At 44.5% G+C, this 27,029-nt stretch overlaps 1 protein-coding gene across 1 annotated transcript in view; it reads right to left on the minus strand.

Moving 5' to 3' along the window:
* Positions 1-27,029, minus strand: part of PAMR1 (peptidase domain containing associated with muscle regeneration 1) — a 76,804-nt gene that overhangs the window by 32,831 nt on the left and 16,944 nt on the right. Inside the window, exons 2-4 of the mRNA XM_043481692.1 lie at positions 21,397-21,573; positions 14,977-15,105; positions 2,215-2,329 (exon numbers count right to left, since the gene is read on the minus strand). Coding sequence (XP_043337627.1) covers positions 2,215-2,329; positions 14,977-15,105; positions 21,397-21,573 — 421 coding nt within the window. The remainder of the gene's footprint in view (positions 1-2,214; positions 2,330-14,976; positions 15,106-21,396; positions 21,574-27,029) is intronic.

Here is a 27,029-nt window from a genome sequence, read left to right on the forward strand (position 1 = left end):
CCCTAGTAGACACAGTGCCTGCCCTCATGAGTTCTGATCTGGGGGACAGACAACAAGCAAGGAAACCAGAAAACAAGGGAATTCCAGAGACTGCTAAGTCCTAAGAAAAATAGAGCAGGTAAGAGCTCTGAGAGTGACTGGGAGGGTGAGCTTTCTACATACACGGTCAAGGACATATCTGGCTAGACGCTTAACTGGTGCAACGGAGCCAGCGATGCGCAGGTCACGGGGAAGAGTGGTCCAGGCAGGAGAATCTGTAAGTACCAAGGCCCGAGGTAGTCACAAGCATCTCTGAGGAAGTGAAAGGAGGCAGGGATGCTACGCTGCCAGGTGGTGCGTACCTGGGAGAATGGTATGAACGAAGGTCACAGAGGAGAGCAGGAGACATTCTGTATGGTGAGAAGTTTGGATTGTATTCCAAGCTTGAGAGAAACCACTGGAAGGTTTCACCAATGGAATAATAATTTGAGACAGGATTTTAAAGGATCACTCCAGTCACTCTGAAGAGAGGAGATGGCAGAGCCAGCAAGAGTGGAGGCAGGGAAGTCAACTAGGCCACGAGAGAATCCAGGTAAGAGACGGTGGCAGTTCAAAGTAGAATTTTCGCAGTAGAGACAGTGGATAGACTTTGAGATTATTTTTACAGCTGAGTAAGTAGATTCTGTGGTGACCTGGCTGTGGTAGGTGATGGAAAAGGGAACACCAGGGATGACGACCATCTTTGGGGCCAAACCCTAGGCTGCAGAGTATTTTTATCCTTATAATTATCCCTGGCCAGCAGGTCCAGGTTTGCAGGGAAGAAACCTATATATTTCTGTGCCTTCCTAGGACCCTTTCCTGGGTAGGGGATGTGCTTCTCAACCCCGCCAACATTTTGAATTTCTGGTTGGTGGAGCTGGGGAGGGGGAGCTGATTTCTTTTCCTCCTGGGTCTTAAAGAATCTCTTCAGAGGTCTCTGAGGGGACCATTTGTCCTGGCCCCTGAGTTGCTGAAAAATTAGCCTGTGGCATCTAACACTGTCCTTATCACACTGGAAGATCCAGCCTGGAGCCCATTCAGGAGAATGGTGTAGCCTCTCACTTGCTGCTTGAACTTCCTCTGGGAAAGTTCATTTACTGAACCTTCATCCTAACCCCAGGACCTCAGGGAACAAGAAGGCCAGGAACTAAAGGGTGGCTTTGATGAGGAGGGTTGGGAAAGGGACCTGAGTTCTGGATCCTCTCAATGTGGGGTACAGTGTTGCCCCTCTTACATGACAGAGTGCCATCGACGAGCCAGCTGACATATGGCAACCCGTGGGCGCATCAACCCACCCAGAAAACACCAACTGGAAGCCTGTGCTTTAGAAGATTAGAGATTTCTATCACCACCAACATCTCCATGAGTTAGAAAAGGGAAGAGCTAGGTGGACAATGTCCCTAAAAGTCCTGGGGTGAGTGGGCCACTCTGCTTTTCTAAAGAGGAAGAGTAGAGGCGTCTGCCAGGAGAGAGGAGAAACACTGCAGGCAGGGAGCAGTTCTTTCCACTTGTTTCATGCAGGAAGGGTCTATCGGGCACCTGTCGTGTGCACCACGTCCTGTTCCAGGCTCCTGGATGCAGCCGTGAGCAGTTCTCACAAAACAGGATGCACTTGTGTTATTTATCTCTAGTTACAACTGGGTCCATGGCATAAATTAAACATTTGCGTGGACCCCAAAGCTCGATAAGATGAAGGGCTTATCTTCCACACAAATGAAAGAATCAGTTTATTGGTTGTGGAGGTGGTGGTTGGTTTCTGAGAACAGCAATGAAGGAAGCTGTGACAAGCATAAACCCCAATGTAGAGTACAAAGTCCTTGAAGGTTAGACCTTATTTCCTCCCCTTCCATAGAATCCAGCCAGTACTAAGTGATTAGGTGACCTGGTCAAGATTATGGGTGGGCAGATTACTCTCAGGGCTGTGTTCTGTCATATTGGTGTCTTCCTTGGGTTATGGTCACCTGAGCCCCACTGTCTTTAGCCAGTGAGTGACAAGAATTTAATTGGTGGTAGTCTTACCCAGGCCTTATCTCACAAAATCAAGAAGAGGTAAACGGAAAGGCTCTAATATACATTTTCTGCTTTCAAGAATAAAATATAGATGGTTAGCCCTGATTACTAGGATCCAGGACCTTTGGTTTTGTTACTGCACTTCCTTAAACCTCAGGTTCCATAATTCTGACCCCAGCCCCTTACCTGAGTTGGATGATAAATCCAGGTTTGGCGTGGATGGTCCATTCACAGTGAGCATTCAAGGGGTAGCTCTCCAACAAAATCTGACCCTTTGGAACACGTAGAACCTGGCCACATCCTGAGAAGAGAAGATTGAGGCATGGAAATTGGAGTCAACAGGAAAGAGATGGTAAAATGTCTCAAAGCCTCTGATCTCACCCCACACCCCTGAAAACAGCATGGAGAAGGATATTTCTATTTCTCAAGCCCCTGCCGATATGCTCGGCAACTGGCAGTGAATTATTAATTCATTTCACCCAACAGCTTGAGAAGGGAAATAGCATCATTCCAGTTTTCCAGATGGAAAAATGGATAACCAGAGATTAAATAATTTGTCTAGCTATTAAGTGACAGAGCAGAGATTTAAAACCTAGCTGTATCTGAATGTGAAGTCCAAGCCACCCCCATTCTGCCTCTCCAAGACTGCCACACACCAGCCTGCTGCCGCCACCTTACAAGGCTCAGAAAGTAGGCTCTTCCAGCAGCTCCACCTGGGACATTGTGGCCTTTGTTCAGTGTCTAAATTTACGTAAGTCCCTTTGGTCTGTGTCACCCTCTGCTCCACACATATAATCCCAAAGCAACCCCTTTTTACCTGCCTCCATCCAATTAGAAAATGTATGTGTTAATTTGTTCTATGAGCAATTATGTAATAGTGAAAGCATTAGTTGCTCAGTTATGTCTGACTCTTTGCGACTCTATAGACTGTAGCCCACCAGGCTCCTCTGGTCATGGAATTCTCCAGGCCAGAATATTGGAGTGGGTAGCCATTCCAAGGGGTTCTTTCTGGCCCAAGGATGGAACCTGGGTCTTCCACATTGCAGGGAGATTCTTTACCATCTGAGCCTCTAGGGAAGCACCTCTCTAATGCAAATACTAGAAGTGGGACATGAACTCCAACCAGTCAGACTGGATTAGAGATTTTCAATTTTTTTTCTAGCTCCCAAGACCATTTCCCCCCCCAAACTCTTATGAAGACCACCAATTTAATTTTTAAAAGTGAATCCAAGAGGGGGTCCTGGTTGAAGTAGAGGCTGGGACCCCAAGCCCTCCATCCTCACTATCACCTTGGTCCCCTGAGTTAGTTCCAAGGAATCCCCAAGATTTGAAAACTACTGAACAGAGTCTTTATTCAATTATATCACATCTTCTAGTGTTAAGATAAGCAGAGGTCTGTACCCTAGTTTTACAAGAGTTTGGGGGAAATGTCTTGAATTCGTGTTGTAGGAAAAAAATTATCTTATATAAAATTATTTATATAGTAAATAAACTATATTTTCTGCCAGAGTTGGCAAACTATGATCTATGGGTCAAATCCAGCTCACTGCCTATATTTTAAATGAAGTTTTATTGGAACAGAGCCACATACATTTTTAATGCATTGTTTAAGGTTGGTTTCCAGACTTGAGTAGCTGCAAGACAAGACAGTAGAATCCACAAAAATGTAACTATTTACTACCTGCCCCTTTATAGGAAAAGTTTATTTAACCCTATTCTACAAAGAACCCAGTTTGACATCATAAACTCCAGACTTTCAGTTATCTTTAATAACCTCCCCAAATAAATTCCCATGCTCAAAAGAAAAACATGAACATCAGTGGATGGTGCCTCATGGCAAGATGATGGTGGTAATATTTCTACAGTGGTAGGAATGGAGCCCAAACTCTGTTTTCGACAAGCTGTGAGGTCTGAGGCATGTGACTTTTGCAAAATTGACTGCTAGGTTGCCCAAGTTATCTCATCATTAGGATGTTTATTGCTTCTACTTCCGCGTTGGAAGCATCTCTCTCCACTTTCTAGGTGAGGCTCTTGATTTGGCCAGGTCTCCATCATCTCTCTGCGATCCCTGTCTCCTCGCAACCATCTTTTTCGCCCAACTTTCCATTCCCCACATAGCTGCCAAAATGAATGAATTAAATCACATTACTCTCTCGACTCAACCCTCCAAAGACTGTGTCCTGTACCTCGCCTCCCCCCAGCATCCACAGCCCTGCCCTCTGTCCAGTCCCCACCACCACTCACCCAGTCCTCACGCTGAGCCAGCCACACGGTCCCCTTCCTGTCCCAACCCCAGGCCTCGCGCCCACCGCTCCCTTAACCTAGAAGGTCCATCCTCTTCCACATCGCCTTCCTTTGGGAATTAAGCTCCACGGCTGCTTCTTCAAAGAGGCCTTCCTGGACCACCCAGCTAAAGTGGACCTTCATATTTCTACGGTCACTGCCATTACTTGATTTTGTTCTCTTCATGATGCATATCACTGCTGGAGATTTTCTAACTTATTTGCTTACTCCCTTTGGTAGAGCCAGCACTTCTCTAGTCTGTACACCTAGAATGGAAACTGGCACAGGACGTGTGTTCCATAAAGAGTTGTTGAATGAATGAACGATGACACTGTGACAGGCCAGGGGCTGGCTGAACGGCTTACACACATTCTCTGGCTTAATCCTCACAAGAAAGCCGGGAGATAGCTGAGGCAGATGGAGAGATTGGTTTAGTTCTCCTTGGGGAGGGGGTGGATAGGAGAGAAAGGATTGAGGAGAAACTAGGCCTGGCAGGGTCCTGGTAGAGTATTTACTAATCACTGCCTTAATTTTAATTTTGCACATTTATAGATAGTTCCTAAGGGGATACACTACACACTGCTATTTAAAATGGATAACAACAAGGTCCTACTGTATACACAGGAAACTCTGCTCAATGGTATGTGGCAGCCGGGATGGGAGGGGAGTCTGGCGGAGAGTGGACACTGGGATATGTATGGCTGAGTTGCTCTGCTGTGTGCCTGAAACTATCACAACATTGTTAATTGGCTACACTTCAATATAAAATAAAAAGTTAAAAAAAGAAAGCTGGGAGAATGACATTTGTCTCCCCATCGCCCAGATGAGGAACCTTAACAATGGGAAAAGTCAGGTGTTCCCATGGCCAGACAGCCAGGAGGTTGGAAGGTGGCAGATGACTGCTCTAAGTGTAGAAAGTGGTTGAGATGGGACGTCAGAGTCCCCTGTCCGTGTGAGTCCCAACCTTAGAGTCACCGGCTGTGTGGCCTTGGGTGAGTTCCAGCATCTCTCAGAGCCTCACCAGACTTGAGCCAAATGGGAATACAACTGGCACCCACCCCGTTCATTTTGTGAGACGTGAATCAGATTATGCACACAGAAAGCCCTTAGCAGAAAAACCAGCAAATGTTAGCCGTTGCTAGTTGGTGGCAGATCAGGGACTTGAATTTGAATCTGTCTAGTACCAGCGCTGGATCTCCACTAGTACATGAACCTGTCTTAGGGTTTCCTGACCCAGCCGTCTCCCGCACCATTTTGAAGCAGCAAGATTTCCCACCCCCAACCCCAAATACATTGAATCTTTGCCTGCCCCGCCCCCCGCAACTATTGGAAATGCACGTGCCTTCTTCCTGCACACCTCACACTCCTCATCGCCCCCATCCGCCCATCTGCTGCCCGGCTACGGAAGTGATACCCTGGGTGTGAGAGACAAAAAAAGAAGCCTTCCTGCAGAGCCTCCGCCCCCCGGGGGACTGGCAGCTTCCCCGCCACTAGGTGTTAAGTCCCAGCTCTGCAGCAAACCTCCCGCAGGGACCCCAAGTTAGAACCGGCAGCAGATGCTGCCAGCCAGCTTCTGGTTTTCTCCCTGGAATCAGACAGCACTGTCACAGATCCTCTCTCCCCATCTCAGATCTGGCGGAGCCGGCAGGCTTTGGCCAGCCCCAGGGTCTCATGATGCCTGGGGAGTACTCAGAGTCCCACCCCTTCCCGGGCGCTGGCCCCTGGCCACATGGGATGCAAGACCACTGGTTCCTGGAGACCAGGGGCTATCCTTCAGAAACAGCCAGGATTCCCAACCACACGCGGCAGCCGTGTCCTTCATGATGTTTCCCTTCTCACTCCAGAGGGGAGGGCAGAGGAGGCCTCAAGAGGGGGTGCAAGTTCCAAGCAGCCAGAGACACAGAGGCCACTTCTCATGCTTTGGGGGGGGGGGTGCAGTTAGTGGGCACTGGGAGAAGGAGAAGGCACCCCATGCCTTCCTCACACCAAGGGGCTCCTTCAGCCCCCGTCTCACTCCCACCCTCACGGGGAGTCCGAGGACCCGGGTGCAGGGCAGACTCACTGCACCCTCTGTCCAGGGCAGAACATTGAACACAGCCAAGTGTCCCCGCCAAGGAAGTGCGGCTGGCCAACCAAGCAGGTGGTCCTGGGTCTGGAAGACGGGAGTGGCAAGGCCCGGACGACGTGCTCGGGTTCCCTGACCGTGTCTGGCTGCAGGGGAAGAGGTGTGCGTGTGTGTGCGTGCGTGGAGGGAATTTTGCCAGCCACGCCAGACTGGCCCCTGGGATCTCAAATCCTGGACTCAGCTCCAACCCTGCGCCCTCCCCTATCCTTCCCCCTTGCTACAAACCCAAACAGGAGAGAGCTGGATAGACTCTGCTTCGACAGAGCTGAAAGGAAATCTTCATGAATTTCCAAACTAGAATGAGAGCTGGAAGCTTCCCAACAGCAGTGAACACCCCCAGCATTCTGACAAGTGTCCTTATCTCCAGCTGGGGGAGAAAGCAGGGAGGGGTGCTTCTGAAAAGCAGTGGGTCTTTTTTTTTTTTAAATCTTTCCTCTTGGCTGGGGGCAAGGAGGACTAGAGAAAGAATTCCGATAGCTCCTTTTTCTTCTTTCTTTTTTTTGGCCATGCTCCACGACTTACAGGATCTTAGCTGCCTGACCAGGAATTGACCCACACTCTCAGCAGTGAAAGCCTGGAGTCCTAACCACTGATGCATGCGTGTGTGGGCAAGTCACTTCAGCCACATCTGACTCTGTGTGACCCTGTGGACTGTAGCCCCCCCAGGTTCCTCTGTCCAGGGGATTCTCCAGGCAAGAATACTGGAGTGGGTGGCCAAGCTCTCCTCCAGGGGATCTTCCCAACCCAGAGATTGAACCCATGTCTCTTATGTCTCCTGTATTGGCAAGCAGGCTCTTTAACCATTAGCGCCAGCTGGGAAGCCCCTGGAAGCCAGACCAGGTCCTAATCTCAGTTCAGACTTTTCCTAGCTGTTTGACAAGTTCTTCAGGTTTTCCAAGCTGAGCTTCCCTCATTTGGAAATAACAGGAGTACCTACAACCATGCTGTTGTTGCTGATTTATTATTTAAGGATTAAATGAGATAGTTACTGTATGTGAGGCATTTATCAAAGTGCCTGGCACACATTAACAACGAATGGCAGCCAACACTGTCGTTTCTCAAGTCTTGTCTGAATCTGAGACACAAATTTGGCAAAAGAATCACAGGTGACAGCTCAGGTTCTGACCCACTGCTCCAGGTCTCCTAAGAGCCTCTTTACATCATTGGCTAAAGCTCTGAAGCCTTTAGGCCCAGGAGCCTAGACAGGGAAGGCAGAACAAAAGCCTGGATGATGACAGGGGAATGACCCACACACCAGACCGGGAGCAGGAAGGACGCTGATGCCGTCCGTGTGATCTGGTTCATCCTACCCGGACCTGCTCAGCCCTCCGACAGGCACCTGGAGTGAGGACCTCAAGGGCCTCTCACTTCAAGAAGCGGCTTAGTACAGAGGAAGAGGGACTGGACTCGGGCCCAGCTTCTGAACTGGCATCTTGGCTCTGCCCCTGAGCAGCTGCAGGACAGCAAGCGGGAAAGAGACTCTGCCTCTCTGTGCCTCGATGCCCTCTCCTGTAAAAGGCTGTGATGAGGATGAATGGTTCGTACGTGAAGGTACTCAGAGCAATGTCTGGTTCATGGTAAGTGCTAAGTGATAGCTTTTACCAGGGGCTCATGTCTTCATTAGGTCTCTAGAAATGACTTCATGGCTCACCCTGTGATTCTGCCTATAATTCCAATCAATCTAATACCTGACAATGGTTGCTTGAGTGTGTGTCTCCTCCATGACACAGTTCCGTGAAAGCAGGGATCTTTGTCTGTCTTGCTCACCTTTATATGCATGAAATATGTGCTTAATTAATTATTAACTGAATGAATGACTCTGCCAAATTAAATCAAGCCTTTTCCTGCCCAATCAAACCATTTTTGAAGCCTCCTCCCAATTCTGTACCAAATGGTCTACCCATTCAGTTGAAGCAGTTGTCCACCAAAAATACCATCTACCGCTTTGTTGCAAAACGGTTTTTCTCCCCTAGATTCATCACAGTCTTCACAAAAAAAGCATACACTGAGATAACCCTGACGATCCAATTCAAAAGTTGAGGACTGGGCTAGAGCAGCATAAAAAATTAGACAGCTAAATATTTTCTTTTTTTTCTGTGCTTCAGTTTGGTTGACTTTTACCAACCTGTATTTAAATTTCCTGATCCTGTCTTCCATTGTGATCAATCAGCTGTTAACCCCCTCTGATTATTTTTAAATTTCAAATATTATAATGTGTTCAGTTCTGGGATTTCCTTTTGGTTCTTATTAATGCTTTCTAAATCTATTCTCAATTTTCTCATCTATTCATCCATTATAATTAATTACCTTTTCCTGTAGATCCTTTAATATATTCATTTTAAAATTATTTAAAACTCGTCTGAAAATTCTAATATTTGATCCCATGTGGTTTGTTTCTCTCGACTGATCTTTCTCTTGACTATTGGTCCTATTCTCTTCTTGCTTATTCACAACAGAAAAGACATATTTTCTTTTGATTGGTAGTATCTTTTCCTTTATTAGGCAGGTAGAATGAAGTACTGATCAATTTGATCAAATCAGGAAGTAAGCTGGTTTGGGGCAGGACTGAGGCTATAATCCCTCTAGAAGCATCTTGAAAGTCAAGCAGTGGGAACCTTAGAAAATTTATTTTTGATTTTCAACACTCCCCCTGCCCATCTTCCTGCATTTCCATGACTGTAAGGTCAGGAATCTTTGAGCCTGTGAGACCATGAGACCCTGAGATGACAAATTTTTGAAGCTGGAAAATGACAACAACATTCCAAGATCTTCGGCTTTCTAGCCTCACCCCCAGCCTCTGCTTGCTCAGCAAAATTTCACTAACGAGAATTCTCAGTGGATAGGGTAATCTTTGGTTGGGGATCTTTTTTAGACGTAAGTTCAATAGGCCAGCCCACAGGTTCATCCCAAATCTGCCTGGCTCCTCCTCCTTCTCAGGCAGGCCTTCACCTGCCCTGCCCTGACCTCAGTAGCTGGCCTCAGGTAAGACATATTCTGGATCACTTGCTCTCCTAGGAAGAGCTCTTTCCTATGGAGTTTAGATTCTTTTAGATTCTGTGTTCACAGATGTGTGATGGCTTTAAAGTAAATTCTGAATTTTCTTTGATTTTCAGAGTGATTTCTTGCTGTTTGAACAGGAAGGAGGCCTTTTTCATGTCCCTCTCCACCCAAACCAGAAGTTGAGCAATAACCAATGAGTTCTTTAATAACATAATATCTTCTGCAAAAGGTCAAACATTAATTCTCTGAATCAAGAACCTCAGCACATAAAGTATGAAATGCTATTCACCACACATACAATACTTGTCCTGGAAAGTAGCCTCCTCATGTGCTTGTGTTTAGTTGTGTCCGACTCTTTGCGACCCATGGACTGCAGCCCGCCAGGCTCCTCCATCCACAGAATTCTCTGGGCAAGAAACTGGAGTGGGCTGCCATTTCCTACTCCAGAGGATCTTCCCGACCCAGGGATCAAGCCCATATCTCTTGCATCTCCTGCACTGGCAGATGGATTCTTTACCACTGGGGCCACCTGGGAAGCCCTAATCTCCTCATGGCCAGTGTATATCCTCTTGTTTCTTAGGGAGTTCTGTTTTATTATTTTTCCTCTGTGGCCCCACATTGATTTCCTTCCCAACAAAGAAAAGAGAAAGGGCGCCCTTCAAGGCTCTGATTAAGTAATAATACGAATAGCAGCTACATTTATCAAGCACTTACTATGTACCAGACTCCCTATTAAGGAATTTCATAGATAGCACTTCATTTAACCCTCTCATTAATCCCTCGTTAAATCCTCTGAAGGGGCACTGTTATTTCCCCCATTTTGTAAATGAGGAAGCTGAGATTTACAAAGATTGGGTAACGTTGCTAAAGTCACAGAAGGAGTCATGCAACAGATGAAAATCCAGGTCCTACAGATTAAAAGCCTGGTTTCAAGCCCAGCTATTAACCACCACATAATACCATCCTCGATTTGTACCTAGTTGAGCACTGTTCCTTTCCTGGAGGTGTCAGGACACAAAAGCCCAGACTTCCATGAGCCGGTTTTCTGTAACTCCACCCAGGCGACTATTCTTCCCCAGCAGTACAGCTCCAGAGATTAGTAAATCAGTGGATTTACTAGGGTTACGCCATAAAAAAATTAGGGTTAGGGTTAGTAAATCCACTGATTTGTGGGCGCACAGATTTGTGGGCCTTTTCTCTCCCTCCCCCTCCTTCCCTCCTTCCTTCTTTCTCTTTCTCTCTCTCTTTTCCTCCCTCCTTCTCTCCCTCTCTCTCCTTTTCTCCTTCTCTTCCTGTCTCCCTCCCTCTCTCCTTCTCTCTCTCCTTCTCATTTACTCTCAGTCATTCCTGGCTGTGACTCAAGGACCAGCCAGCACAAATCATGCTCCTCTCTAATATTCCAACCCCACATTTTTGGTCAACACTGATGGCCTGTTCCTCTGCTCCTCTGTGTCTATCTACAATATGACTAAGGAAATAAAAAGTATTATGGGCCTATTAAACTCTCCCCATAAACCCTCTCTCATCTCCTAACCTTCCTACCTCCCCGAGACCCTTCAGGGCCTGAAGTGTTGGCATCACTTTAGCGCTACCTAGAAGCTGACATCCGGGAGGCTCTTGGGCACTCTCCTGCTCATCTCATTTAGTGGCTTAGGAACTTGGTCTGAAGGCCAAGTTAAATAAACTTCACTCTGGAAGTCTGCAGAGTGGTTCCACTTAAGAACTCAACTTTCCAGTTTAAGAAGCTTTGAAAGGACGCCTTGATTTTAACTTTAGAGATCAGTGCCTCTCATTGCCAGCGCCAGATCACAGTTCCTAAATATCATTCCCCACAAAAGGAACCAGGATTGGAGAAATAGCTGGTTCCAGGATTTGTACATAAACAATCAAGGTGAGCTTGAAATACTGAGGGGATGGGGGCAATGCCAAGAAGCAAGGAAGTGCTCACAGAATGATTCAGTGAACTCATCTTAAAGGGACTCTGGCGGCCAATTCTGGGATAATTTAAGCACCAAAAAAGGATAATAAGATTAAGGGGAAAAAAAATGAAAATTCATGAGCTCACAGTACAGAAGAGAGAGAAGACAAATGTGGGAAAATTATAATAACAGGTGAATCCAGGTAAAGAATGAATGTAGTATCCTTTCAACTCTATGTATTTAAAACTTATCAAAATAAAAAGTTGAAGAAAGAAGAAATCATTCCTCTGAATATTCTACAATTACTAAAGCAATCTTTCCTGGCCAGGAAAATGTGAAAAAAGTTTTCCCCTGGGTTCAGTGACCTCCAGCCTTTCTCCAGTTCTCTTGCTTAATGTAACTTGTCAATGGTTATGAATGAATCGATCACATAATGGATGTTAAGACCGTAAAGAGTTGGGTTAAAACCATCTGTGACGAGCATTGTCAAGGATAGTGAGCAAATAAAGGTGCTACCACGTCTGCTGAGTACTGAAAGGTCTATAATTAAAATATAAACAAGTGTGATCCTTTCTGGCATTTGCCTGGCACTCCTTTCTTCTAAGGTTCTATATGGCACTCAGGAAAAAGTGCCAGGGCTCCACAATAGTGTTTAGCAAGAAGCCCTCCTCCTCCAGAATTAAACGATCGGAAAGGATCACTTGGGCGCCATCTACTGGGCAAATGCTTGCACTGCCACATGGCTCCAGGACTGTGCCCCAGCCTGCACAGACCACCCAAGTGTTCAGCTGCCCCTTCATAGAGGCAGGCAGCAGCCTGCCCAGCACCAGGCAGACAGTCAACAAACACTGAAATGAATGCCTTCCGCCTGTGAATTCCCCTTACATTTATTTAGTACGAGCTGTAGGTGATGCGAACCCAATAACATCATATTGATGTCTTCTTACGGTCAAGTCCTGTTTCCACGAATGTATTGTAAACCCACGGAGGGTTCCCTGTTTCCCCTGGTGAGCTGCCTAGTGAGCCGTAAGAAATGCTCTCTTTGTGTATGTGGCTGTGATCAGGTAAACATACGCTGTATGGAATGAGGCTTCCACCATGGAATTGAACAAGCTTAACTGAACCAACACAGAATGGAATAGGAGTGTGATCATTGCTTTGTCCTTTTCATAGCATTGACCATGTTCTTTTTGTCTCTCTTCTCTGAATTTCAGGTTCTAAAATGGCAGTGACTACATCTGTCTTGCTCATCATTGCACATAGAAGCATTCTTTCGAGAAACATTTTTTGGAATGCATTGTTGTTTGTTCTTCAGCTGCTAAGTTGTGTCCAGCTCTTAGCAGCCCTGTGAGCTGCAGCACGCCAGGTTTCTCTGTCCTTCAATATTTTTGAATGGATGGGTAGATTTATTCATTACTTCCTCTTAATGAATGGGGGCATGCGTGCTCCACGTTGCCTGCCTCATGGTGGTGACCCATTGCCCTGAGCCAATTCTGCTGTCCTTGAGCAAGTTTGATCCTACACCTGGACACCATCACCAATCCAGACCAAACAATCTTACACAGTCAGTGGTTAAACCGAGGCTAAACGCAAGACTCAACCAACAGGTACTATTTATTTGGACAGGATTACATCTACAGGATTTCTTTGGGAAAACGCAGTCCTCTGTCTTTGACTTCCTGCATGCAAATATTCTTCCCCTTCTCTGCCCTGTCCTCTAAACAAACTCACTCACAGTGTTGAGGGTATTATTCAGGAAACATTTGTATCCTTTCCTTTGAGATGGAATACACTCTCATACTTGGCTGATCTGTGGCTCAGCCATGTGACGTCCTTACAATATGAGTGAGTGTGATGAGAGCAGAGGCCATGAATGTGGCCGTGTGTTTGGCTTGACTGCCTGTGCTTCTGTGACCCACTCAAAGCAGATTATATCCCAACTGCCGCTGTGGTCTGAGCTCCGAGCTCCAGAGTTCAACCCAGGCCAACCCAGCTGACACCGGTTAAACCCCAGCCAACTCACAGACACATGATAGAGAAAGATACACATCTATCCTTTTGAGGTTGACTCTTCTGCAGCAAAAACTGACCAGTACATATGAACACACTATCACCACCACCCGTGAAAGCTTTAACTTAGAAATTCTACTCTCGGACCACATTACCTCTTTCATCTACATGTTCCGTGGCTTTATTACCACTAAGCCTGCTTTTCCATCTCATCGGCACCTCCAGTCTCTATTTTCTTTACCAGGTTCATTTTGGTTTTGTGTCCTGCCCACACTGGACCCCTGGACAGTCATATCTCTGCCAACTCTTAGGTCAACCACACGACTGCTTTTATTAGCCTCTGCTGGAGTTTGTGATGGACAGGGAGACCTGGCGTGCTGTGATTCATGGGGTCGCAAAGAGTCGGACACGACTGAGCGACTGAACTGAACTGAACTGACCCTGCTGCTGGTGAGCACCACCCACCTGTCCAGGCTGCATCACCTACACATTAGCTCCAGCTTCCACTGGGTCCTTGGCCATGCTTCGGCATGCTTTAACTTTTTGGTAGCTGGCGCATTTCCCTATTCATCAGGTGGCTCTCCCAAAATTTTGGTACTCTCAAGCCTCAGTTTCCCTTCTACTCTGCTATCATTAGAGACTTCCTATGCTGCTTTGCAGAGAAAACAGAGCTACGGAAGAGTTCATCAATAGGAGGTAGGTGAGAACAAGGGGTCTGAAATCACACAGGCCCCTAAATCACACAGACTTAGGTGTCTTAGGTATTTTCCTTACCCTTTGCCCTAGACTCGTGTGTTTTTGCTACATGTTTGATCAGGCAAGAAATACCAATAACACTCCATCCTCTATTTCTGTGGACTGGAAATATCGTTCGTAAGAGTAAAATTTATGAGACTCTAAAACCATCCTGATTGCTTCTAATTTAAATGGGGAATAGGTAAAATAGGCTTAACAAAATAATAACAGTTTATACATTGCTCCAGATCCTGCCTCTCAGAGTGATATTCACCACTGGGTTGCTGCACAGGGGAATCTTAAACTGGGAGACAGTTTAGATTTCCACTCCATTTTCAAAGGATTATTGACACAGCGGGGAGCACTAATAAAGATTAAGCAATTCTTGGAGATCAAGCAGAACCCAAAAAGAATCTCTTTCCTGGGACAAGTGGCATGCTGACAATTTGATGTGGGTTCCAAGAATTGAACTCAGGATTCAAGAAGTTTTCCAGTAGGAATTCATATTTAAAATGCACTACAGACTTAGCATTTTTGAAGCCTTATTCACTGCCTGCTGACCAATGACAGCATGCAGTTGCTTCTGGAATGGACATGAGGCATGCTTGTGTGCGGAGTGCCTTGGCTTCATTCAGGAGAGAGGGGAAGATTTAAGAGGAGACAGAAACCTCCTGTGGCCAATTCCAAACAGATGTCCACAGTCCACACCCAGCAGAAGGAAACACATCTTTGTTTCTTATAGTCTTACCTAGAAAGCCTCCTGGTCACAAGTTTTCCAGAACTCAAAGAGTCCAACAAGATAAACCTGAGTCCACAAGAAGGTGAGACTTTAAAGGAGCCTGCACTAGGGATGGAGCTAGGTCAGGGACTACTCACGCATGCAGTCTCCTCCGTACCAGCCCGCACGGCACTCTGCACAGTAGATGCCCTTCACGTAGAAGTCGTCCAGGGTACCCCCCCAGGAGCCGTTTCGGCACGTCTTGCAGTTTTCAAAGATGGTGCAACCTGAAACATTTCCAAGCAGAAGGGTGTTCAATTAAGCACATGCAGGTTCTGATGGGCTGCACGAGAAACTGTGGACTTTGCCAGGATCTTGTCTCACCCAAGAGCATCTGAACTTAGAAAGGTGCCCCTAGGAACAAATGCTCATCCCTAGGAAGATGCTAGAGTCACCAGCATTCAGACTGAGGAGTTTCAGGGATGGTCTGAACCATCTTCCAGGTTAGCGGCTGATGGCTTGTTTTAAAAAAATTTAGCTTTTGGTCTTAATTATGAACTTCAATTTTCAATAAAATACAATGCTATTTAAACTTATTTTTAATCATTATGTTTTACAAAGCAAATAATATTGATGAAAATACCTCCAAATCGAAGACTGACAGCAAATGCTTATTATTACATTAAAACCAAACCTAAATTACATTGTTGTCTGTGCTGAAGGAGAAACCTCTTGCTGGTGGTAAATTTTTCACATTTTTTTACAAGGATGTCCTATCTCATGTATCATCAGTAACCTGAAAAGTATTATGAGATACTGAAAATATTTAGTAATAACCTTCCAGATTGATTTCACATTTTGGTTTCAATTCATAATTTTTAAAAAAGTCAACATTGAGATAATTCAGATGCCATAAAATTTACTCTTTTAAAGTGTACAATTCAGTGGGTTTTAGCATATTTACAGAGTTGGGTAACCATCACCACTATCTAAATGTAGGATATTTCATCACCTCCCCCCCTCAAAGGACCCCATACCTATTAGCAGTCACTCCCTTCCCCTGTCCCTGATCCCTGGCAACTAGTAATCTACCAGTCATTTCACATACATGGAAACATGCAACGCATGGCCTTTCTTGTCTGGCTTTTTTCATTAGTGGCTGATGCTTTAATGCAAAATGAAACAACCTGTAGTGAAAGGCAGAATACATCAATACAGGGTATTTTTTTCTCTTTATAAAAGTATCACATATTGATTGTGGAATTAAGAAGATTTGAACACGCAAAAAGAATTCAATTGAAAACACCTAAAATTCCATTACCCAGAGAAAATCATCTGTAATACTCTCCCTCTGTATATACACAAACATTTTTTAAAAATTAGGCTTATATTATACATTGCACTTTCTGTTTTACTTTTTGATTTAATAAAAATAGTAAACACCTTCCCATTCCATTAAATACCTTAAATGTCATATACTCCTATAGCCAGAGTGTGCTATTAATAGCCTTAGTGCCTATTAATGGGCTCACCTTGGAAGGTGTCAGGCTGCCCCCGGATCAGAAGACCACACCGGAGTGGACTGAGCAGACCTCAGTCAAGGGTTATTTTTAAAACATGGCCTCCTGAGAGGTGGGGGACATTGAGGAAAGGTAGAGATAATCCAACCCCGCTTATTAAAACAGAGCACTAAGTTCTGGCTTCCCGCATTCATTGTCCAGCTGTGTGTCCTTGAGCAAACTGCTTAAGTTCTCTGTGCCTCAATGTCCCCATCTGTAAACCTGGGGTTAAAAAATGTACTTAGCTCAAAAAGTTGATTTAAAAATTAATCTCACACCCATAAAGGGCCTGGCACATAGCAAGTACCCCCCAAGTATGAACTAGTATTATTACTCTGCATTCCCATACTTCCACTTATTTGGCTTATCCCCACCATAGCATTTGGCATGCTCAATTTTAACTGTCTCCTATCTGTTTTCCTATATAGACTGAAGTCGGGGACTGCATCTTATTCAACATTATATCCCCCCACACTTAATATAGTATCTGGCATGTAGTAAGGGTTCCAGAAATATTATATAAGATTTGAGAGAATGAATAAATGGATAAGTGGACAGATGGAGAGATGAATGAACTGCTAATCCAGGATTCTGAACTGCTTGAGATAACCAGCATTTCCTTGAGCTGATAGCATACTTTTTTCTTTGGCTAAAATTAGGTTTTCGTTGGCCCACAGTGCATATATGCAGTGTCTACATGTGTGATGTCTGTGAGAGAGACTTGTAGCTCTCTCTGCATACCATTCTGCCTTTGCTCCCTTCTTCCAGTGCTTGCTTCTTCCAACCAGAAAAGAATTGCTAATACGACTCATCAGAGTTCATATGGCCCACAACTGGGTCCCGGGGGACTACTGTGTCTTTTAAAGGCCACCTTCACCCATGTGTCACATTCCCATCTGATTCCCTCCCCGCTGCACCACCGAGGAGGTCAGTGGACTCCATCTGCCTTCGATGACCCTGCCAACTCTCTCCCCAGGCCATTAGGGGCAAGCCATTAAAAACTAGTTTGGTGATTAAGATGAACAAGGCTATGTTAAAAAGACACCAAGCAGCTCACAGAACTGCCCGAATGGTAAGAGAACCAAGGTCAGAGCTAACAGCATAGAAATGCACTAAAAGACACAGCCAACTTGCTCCAGTGAGGGCCCCGGTACTGCTGGACGTCAGCACTACCATCCCCTCCACCGGGCCTCCCAGGTGGCACAGTGGTAGAGAATCCGCCTGCCAATGCAGGAGATACCAGAGACGCGGGTTCGATCCCTGGGTCAGGAAGATCCCTTGGAAGAGGGAATGGCAACCCACTCCAGTATCCTTGCCTGGAAAATCCCCATGGACAGAGGAACCTGGCAGGCTACAGTCCATGGGGTCACAAAAAGTTGGACATGACTGAGCACACACACCCACGTGGCACCACCAGGCCCCTGGACATTGATCCTCGTGCAATTACTGCCATCACAGGAGAGAGAATGATTGTCCATCATGATGACAAAAGTGATAGAAATTCTAAAACCAGGCAGAGATCCCGTTTCTCACCTTTGAGACTGACAAAATTCCAAAATGACACATTCTGTTGCAAGACTTCAGGAAAAGAATACTCTCATGGATGACTGCTGTGAACGCCAAATGCATGGAGGAGAATTTGGCAAAGGCTGGAAAACGACATATGCACCTCCCTTTGACTCAGCAATCCTTCTTCCAGGAACCTATCCCAGAGATATGCTGCAAAAATACTAGCTGATATATGCCTGAGGCTATTCACTACAGTAGTATTTATAACAGTAAAAAGCTAGAAACAATCCAAATACTCATAAACTATGGTAATCCACAGTTTATGATGCACAATGCACTTATGTGCAACTATAAAAAGAAGTGGAAAAAAATGGCTTTACACTGTCAGTGAGCGACCTCCAGCATATATTGTTAAGAGAGAAAAAAGCAAGGTAGTCATCAGTATTTATGGCATGCTGTCTTTTGTGCATGAAGGGGAAAGACACATAAATGCATACACAGATTTTCTTCTATTATCAAATATAAACCTACCTACATATCAAGCAAGTAGGTTTCAAGTAGGTGGTATAACACCATAGATAAAAGAACTACAATTGACTTTCAAACATAGTATTTTGACTCTATAACCTAATGAGATATATTCTAAGGTGAATAAAAACCAGAAGCATCAGTGCTCTTATTACTAACACCTGTAATGCTCTAGCGTGGCTTTGTACAAATTTAAGAAAAAGTGAGTAAGTGATTGGTTTAGTATTATTAGGACACAGGATTTTCACCACAAAAGAAAAGACATACAAATACATAATCCAAGATGTTAATTAACAACCTTGGAATGTTACATTTGAACTTGAGTAGCAGTGAAAACATTTTAAAAATGCATGTTTCTCAGTTCTAGACACTTAAGAAAACAAACAAAACCCTGTAGCAATGACCGTCCCACACAAGGAACACCTCAGGTGAGCAGATCATGGTCTCAAACCAGAGTTCTTTGGAGAAATGGCTGATTCCAGATCTGGGGCAAAAAACAGACAAGAAGAAATCAAGAAGTCTTCAAAATCAGTGTGGTCATGCCAGATGAACACAGACGGACACAAAGGGGAACCCATTATCATAAGATGGGATGTGTGCATTAAAATAAATAATGACTGAAATGGATTAAACCACATAAATAAATAAAAATACCTGAGTTCATAAAGACACTCACAAACACGCAGAGAAACCTCTTTGATCACCGATAGGGACTGCTGGAACATTGATTCACTATTTTTGAAAATAAAATTTTTAAAAAAGTCTTTCTCTAGTCCTTTCTTTCAGGGTACCCATATGGTTAATGTGGAACAGCTCTTCACTACTCAGTTGAGAAGACCCTTCCTAGCATCAGTTAAGGTGGGTGCCTTCTGTATTGATGTAATAAGTTGTTGGGTGCAGGTGTGGCAGATATTGATGGCCTTCTATAAGATGCAATATGAAGCATACAACACTCCTATGACGTTCCCTTACTTACCCCATGACCTCATGCCATCTCATAAAGCCAAAGCCACCCCCACCCCTGCTGCCACACAACAGTAATTGTTAGCCTTTTGAAAATATTGAAAGTTGTTCAGACTTCTGTACCTCTGCCAAGGACCCCGAGTCAGCAGACCCTGACTTAGCGCTCAGATTTTCCTTAGAAAATCTAGAGGCACTGCTCAATTATTTCTCTGCAAACCTTACTCATGATCAGGGAATTGGAACAATGGGTTTCTTTTCTGGATCAAATGTACAAGGGTCATGCTGAGGTCATTTCTATTTTAAAGCTCAGCATTACTGTCTTCCAAGAAGGAAGATGCTTTAGACGTAACACCTGTATACTTGAGCCCTGTTTTCTCTCCTCTTCTATTACTTTCCTCAAAAGAAAGTTCCTGGTAGTAATGAGCATCATTCTCTCTGTTTGTAAAAGAAGGGGAGAGGCAGAAATGAGAGAAGTTCCCAAAGCCTATATTTGACATCCTTTTAGTCTTCAGTGTAAGGAAAGTGTATTTGAAATTCTCTACATCCTCTGTTTGAGCAGGCCTAGAAGGGAAAAGGACTCACAAGGCAGCAGATATGAAAGCACCAAGAAAGCATTCAGTGAGCTGCTGATCACACTAGGAGCGCATTAAGAGTGAAACTCAGTGTCCACACGGCTCTCAGCAGACAGGCACTTCAGCGAAGGAAAATCACTGTCTCCTCTGTGGTGGGGGCCGGGGAAGCGGGGGTTTGGGGGAAGGCAAGTCTAGCTTGATGTAAAGGCAAACGAACGGGCACCGTGACCTGGGAAGGCCCCACCTCATCTAGGATGCTCTCATGTCACTGGATGGTGTGGTGGTGCATGCATGCTCAGTCTGATTCTTTGTGACCCCATGAACTGTAGCCCACCAAGCTCCTCTGTCCATGGGATTTTCCTGGCAAGAATACATATTCCTGGGACCAGTTCCCAAATATCCATCTCCCAAATGCCCAAGCATCATCCTTGACTTCTGCTCTTCCCTTCCCTCCCAACCAACTCCAAACTGCCATCAACTCCACTCTCTAATCGCTCTCAGACCCCTCCACCTCTCCCCATCCACAGGGTTTCTGTTCATCAAGGTCTTCATTATTCTTCCCCTACCTTTGATCATGCCCTTCCTCCAATCTTTCCTCCACACTGCGGCTGAAAGGAAAATCAACTTACACCTCTTTACTAAAAGTTCTCCAAGTGTTACATAAAACATCTTCAGGATATAGCTTAAACATCATAGTACAGCCTGCAGAGCCCTTCAGCATCTCACGCCTGTTCTCTCCTTGATCTTTTGTCTCTCTCTCTCCAGGTTTCTCACCACACACAAACACACACACACACACACACACACACACACGTGCGCATGCGCCCGCGCGCATACACCCCTCCAGCCAGACTAAGCTATTTGTAGTTCCCTAAACTCCATGCTTCCTCTTGCCACAGGGCCTTAGCACATGCTATTCTCTATGGCCTGGCCTCTACTAGATTCTCTTCCTGCTCTTCAGTTTGCTACCTCCATCTTCAGCACGCATATCACCTCCTCTAATAAGTCACCTACCCCTGTCCCCACCCAGGCTCCCACGGCAGCCGTGTTCTCTATCACAGCACCTCCCATGATACATTACAGCTACCTATTTACTCTTCCATCTCCCCCACCAGGCTGCAAGCTCTAGAAATGCCAGGAATGTCTCTTTTTCTAAAGCACTGTGTTCCCAGTCCTTGCCACAGTATATAGGGGCTGCTCAGTCTGTTTGTTCAATGAATGAATAAGTAGATGAATCCACAGCTTTGTAAGTCTGGCACTGAAAAGGGCACTAACTCCTCCAGTCCCTCCGCCTGGAGTTAGAGTGGGTGGAGTTATGCCACTTTTAATCATCATGGCATCACAACCCCTGATGTCTACCTGTCAGAATTCGAGGGTTCTGCCTGCTTCCATCAGAATTTCCTCAGAAAACACAGAGGCGACCTGAGGTCTCCCAGCGCACACTCACCTGGGTGAATCAGGCAGGAGTCACATTCATTCTCCTCATTCCTGCAGCACGGGATGGTGTAACCCACCACTTCCTTCTTTCCAGGGCACTCACATTTAATCTGATCGTATTCACAGCACTCCCGACACATGATATTCCACTCGGCTCCGGGGCAGGCTTCATTAATGACTGTGTACTCTGAAACAGAAAGCAGCAAGTGAGGATGGAGGGCCTGGCAGGAATAGGAAAGACCCAGAAGTTCTCTACAGCCAAGAAGCACCTTGCCCTACAACCTGCCCGAAGGATGTTCAAAACCATCCAGTGGGGCACAGGTGAAACTTGTTATTTCAAACTTCAAAGGTGCTATTCATTTTTATTTTTAATAAAAAAGAAATCATGTTTTATCAATATAGAATCTAAGTGGATTAACACACATACACATAAATAACAAAAAATATGCATTTCCTGAGTGTCTATGTTTATTTCTATTTTTGCTAGGGTATATCAGACCACTGCTTACAGCTACACAGGTTGCGCATTGCATAATTCCAGAAGGAACCATCCAACTGCATAGCTATACAGCACAATCCAGGCATTCGGGCCATCAAAAAAGTCTGGTGACCACTCTCTAGGCTAGTTCTATCAAGTACAAGGCTGAATGCCAAGTAGAGACCATGTCATTTCCTCCAAACTTGGCTCCTGGATTTTGTAGCAAGCCATTATTATGGTATCTTCAAAGCTAAAACCAGCAGAAAAGACAAAAAGTATCTTAATTAGTATGTTTGGGAGAATTTCAATGTTTTACAAGAGTGAACTCATTGGCAGAACTTTATTCAATCCCCCAATACAACTGAGTGCTCTTTCCCATGAGAAAACAGTACTCCTTTCTGGATAGAATTTCTCTCTTTTTTCCTAAAATATATCTTAGGTAAATGAAAAAGAAAAACCATCTGGCAAAAACTATAAGAGTAATCAGTTGGAGGTTGCCCAGAGGAATCCAGGCTAAGAAACAGACCTCACTTTGATTTCCTCTTGCTCCTGCCCCAACTCTCTAGTCCTAAAAAATTTTGCACTAAGATGATGACTGAAGCAGAAATAGGTCAGATATTTGAGGAAGAAAGCGAATCTGGCTTCCCTGTGAAGACTTCCCTAAAAACCCCAGGCCAGGATCCTCATCAAACTTTTGTAGACCCATGTAAACGAACTCTAAAACCTATGGTGGCTTCTAACCTCTTAAATTTCATAGCTTAGTTTTCTATTTTCCTTCCCTAAATTTGGAAGTCTGACAAAGAGCAGATCATTCTTTATTTGCCAAGTAGAGCCTTATAGAAAAACGCTCACCATCTTCTCTCAGCCTCTGGTCATAAGAACATTCTAGCATCACAGAAAGGAACCACGTGCATGATAAGGGATAGTTTCTTAGAATGAATGCATGTAGTTTTATGAAAAAAATTCCTCACTTCTTTTCCACAAACACCGGTAGGGCAGCAAAGATCCTCATACTGGCGTCTGAGAACAACTAGCTTCGATCACTATGATACTGTCACCGCTGGAATTCTGTTTCCTGAACTATTCTGTGAGCTCCTCTCGGACAGACACTAAAACTTACTTAGCTGAGCTTCTCATGTTTCTGATTCTGGTGGGATGAAGTGAATACTTTTCAAAATCTAGAAGAGAACTTAATGGTTAAAAGTGAAGAAAGTAAAAGAAAACATAGGAGTAAGTCTCCATGATCCTTGACTTGGTATGATCTTGGATTCTTAGGCATGACACAAAAAAACAACAAAAGATAAACAGATAAATTGGATTCATCAAAACTAAAAACTTTTGTGCAACAAAGTGCATTCTTAAGAGAGTGAAAAGACAACTTAAAAATGGGAAATTTTGCAAATCATATATCTGATAAGGATTTAATATTCAAAACATATAAAAGACCCCTTCAAATCAACAACAAAAAACCAAACAACCCACTTTTAAAATGGGCAAATGGCATGAATAGATATTTCTCCAGAGAAAATATACAAATGGCCAATAAACACATGAAAAGATGCTCAATACCACAAGTCATTAAGGAATTGAAAATCAAAGCCACAGCAAGATAACACCTTACACATACTAGGATGGCTATAATTTAAAAAAAAAGAAAAGGAAAATAACAAGTGTTGACAAAGATGTAGAGAAGCTGGAATCCTCGAATATTGCTCATGGGAATGTAAAATGGTGCAGCTTCTGTGGAAACCAATTTGACAGCTCCTTCAAAAGCTTTGAATTAATATGCAGTTCAACAATTCTACTCCTAAGTATACACCCCCAAAATCAAAATTAGAAAGTGAAACGGATACTTGCAGCATTATTCACAATAGACAAAGGGCAGAAACAACCCAAGTGTCCACCAAGAGATAAGTGAATAAGCAAGAAGTGGTGTATGCACACAATACTTTGGGTGTGGAATATTGTTCAGCCATGAAAAGGAACAAGATGCTGATACAAATTACGATATGGACAAACCTTGCAAACATACTAAGAGGCCAGACACAAAAGGGCAAATATTGTGCCACTGAATTATATGCTTAAAATGGCTAATGTAGCAAGTTTTATGTTATTTTTATTATACTTTTAATGTTAAAAAATAGTGAGAGAAATCAAAATGCTTAAAGGCTTAAGCATCAGAGTCAGACAGATCTGGGTTTGGAATCCCACCTCTGCTACTTATGGGGTGTATGATCTTGGCTAAGTTAGTTTACTTACTCAGTCTCAGTTTATCATCCAATGAAATGAATTCATTGTATAAAACTCAGGAGCTAGCTGAAAGGACTAGATAAGACAACGTATATAAAGAGTTTAACATAGTACTTAGTATATAATGAACATTCAATAGCTGTCAGCTTAAGAAGAAAGATACTATAACTCCATATTTCTCAAGGATCTCATCTGTTGAATATACCACATATCAACTCCTTACATAAAATGTTTCTGTTGTTTCCAACTGCATTTGGAGCAAACCTGAAATGCTCTGGTATGGTTCCCCAGGCTTTTGAGAGCTGCTCTCTCCTGAGTCCTACAGCCTTTCCTTGGTGACTATATTCCACCTTCTATTTCTCAAAGCCACAAAGGTCTTGCTCATCCCAGGGCCTTCACACTTGCTTTCCCCACTGCCTCTATCAAAACATTTGGCTTCGGTGTAAATGACACCTATTGAGAACGGTCCTCACTGACTTTCTCATCTGAAATTTGTGCCTCTGCTCATCCTTCCATAGTATTCTCTATCAGAGCATCCCAGTTGCTTGCTTTTGCAGCCTTTACCACAATGCATAATCCCTTTCTGTGTTTCTACCCACTGGTATGTCATCTGTCTCCGTTACATGACCATAAGCTGGCAGGAACCTCACCTGATTTGCCCACCATAGATAGGGACGGGCCTGGCATGCAAGAGACACTGGATAAATCCCTGTTGAATGAGTCAGCCTCCACTCTAGAGCTTCAACAGTCAAGGATTTTCATCGAGTGTGTCTAGCTCGGAGCGATGAGCCAGGAGAACTTGTTCTGCTCAATAATTTGCTGATATCAAACAGGGGCAGTTTCCCTCCCATGATGAAGGGTGTAGAACAACTGGTCCAGGTTATCTAACTTGGGTCCCAATCCCTTGGCGCCAGCCCCTGCCTTATCCAGTAGTATGATTTCTCAACTCTCTGAACATCTGACATGCCTGTGGGGTGTGGCTCATGTCTTATCCCTCCCTTTGCTCATCTGAGGGCAAGTACTCCATCTTTCCAGGTTTTCCAAGAATTTACAAATATTGATGACTCCTGGGGGACACTGACAGAATAAAAATTACTTGCAACTTTTGTAAGTCTTGTAGTTAAATGTGGAAAGCCAAGCAAGGTTTGCTCCACAGCAGTAGAGGGTGGGGCCTGTTTTTCCTAAAGCAGCAGGCTAGTCCAGCCATGGAATATTGTGGGCCTCCCTTTACCCAAGAAATTAATTCCCTAAAATACCTTCACTGGCATTTCTTTTTATTTCAATGAACAAGTCCACCTCTGCCCTCCCTAGCACATACATTAATTTTATAGGTACGGTCCAGAATATTGTATCATCCTAGCCAAAAGGAATGACTCCAGGGAAGTCCATTTCTATACTGTCTGCCAAGTCAGCCAGCTGGCTCCTTCCCAAGCAGTCTGTCTGGAAGACAGAAAAACAGCCCCAAAGATGTCCATATCTTAACCTCCAGGACCAATGGAAATGTGACCTCACATGACAAAAGGAATTTTGTCAGTGTGACAAGTCTAAGGATCCTGACATGGGGAGAGGATGATGGGGGCTTGTCCAGGTAGGGCAAATGTAACCTCAAGGATCTTTATAAACGGGAGGCAGGAGGGTCAGAGTCAGAATAGAGGTGTGACAACAGCAGCGTTAGACAGATCAGAGAGCTGTGCTTTCGAGATGGAAGAAGGGACCACAGCTGAAAGCACACAGGCAGCCTGCAGCAGCTGGACGAGGAAAGAAAACAGCGTCTCCCCTACAGCGTCCAGAGAAGGCAGGCCTGCCATCACCCTGATTTCAGCCTCCTAAGGCTCACTGCAGACCATTGAGCTCCAGAACTGTACAAAAACACAACTGCACTGTTTTAAGTCACTAAGTTTGTGGTAATGTTACATCATCCACAGGGAACTTAACACCCTGTGTCTTCTCAAAAGAAAGGTTAACCCAGGGCCAGTCATTTAACCACTCTGGTCCTCAGTTATCCCTCTGAGCACAGTGCCAAGACTGAGGGTGAACCGATGAGTTCATTCTTTCATCCCACAAGTGTTTACTGAGCGTCCGCCACGTCCCAGGTAGGAGGCTGAGTGCTGGGATATAATGGAGAGGAGAACAGACACCATCCCCATGGAGTTTCATAGAGAAGCAGACGTTGGAAGAACTCACAGCTTCATAGAAGAGTAGACTTTGGATGAAGGACCTCACACACACAGAATCACTCACTGTGACGAGGAAACAAACAATGCAAAGAGAACAAATGGATGGTCATGGAGGGATATTAGCGCCACATCTATAGGACTACAGGGTTAAGGGGGGTTAAATAAAATAACAAATAAAAGTCTATCATTTGCCAAGATAAGATCACTTCCCAGGAATATGGAAGTGAGGGAGGAGGAGACAGTGTTAATGGTGTTATTGACTCAGCCCCTCCGGTCTGGTAAGTCCATCACCATTACTTCTCACCTGGCTGGAAAAGAGACAGGACAGTGCCCCAAAACACATATGTAAGAAATAAACAGGTAAGTTTATTAAGAAATATTCTATGAGAAATATTTAAAGTTGATCAGCTGAAGAGATCTGAAAATACAATAAGCAGACAAAAACAACCTCCTGGACTTTTCCTCCTCCATTTGTGACAAAGGGCACACTGGTCCTTTGGCTTCAGATCTCCTGGAGGAGGAAATGGCAACCTACTCCAGTATTCCTGCCTTGAAAATTTCATGGACAGAGGATTCTGGTGGGTTATAGTCCATGGGATCGCAAAGAGCAACTGAGCAAGCAAGCATGAACGTATAAATTTCAGGGAATTTCAATATGATGCTAAAAGCCAGTTACAAAAACTTGGATTTAAAGAAACACAGACAGCGGAAAAGCAACTGAAGATTTTCCTGCATGCA

The sequence above is a fragment of the Cervus canadensis genome, chromosome 11, assembly GCF_019320065.1.
Source record: "Cervus canadensis isolate Bull #8, Minnesota chromosome 11, ASM1932006v1, whole genome shotgun sequence".
Lineage (NCBI taxonomy): Eukaryota > Metazoa > Chordata > Mammalia > Artiodactyla > Cervidae > Cervus > Cervus canadensis.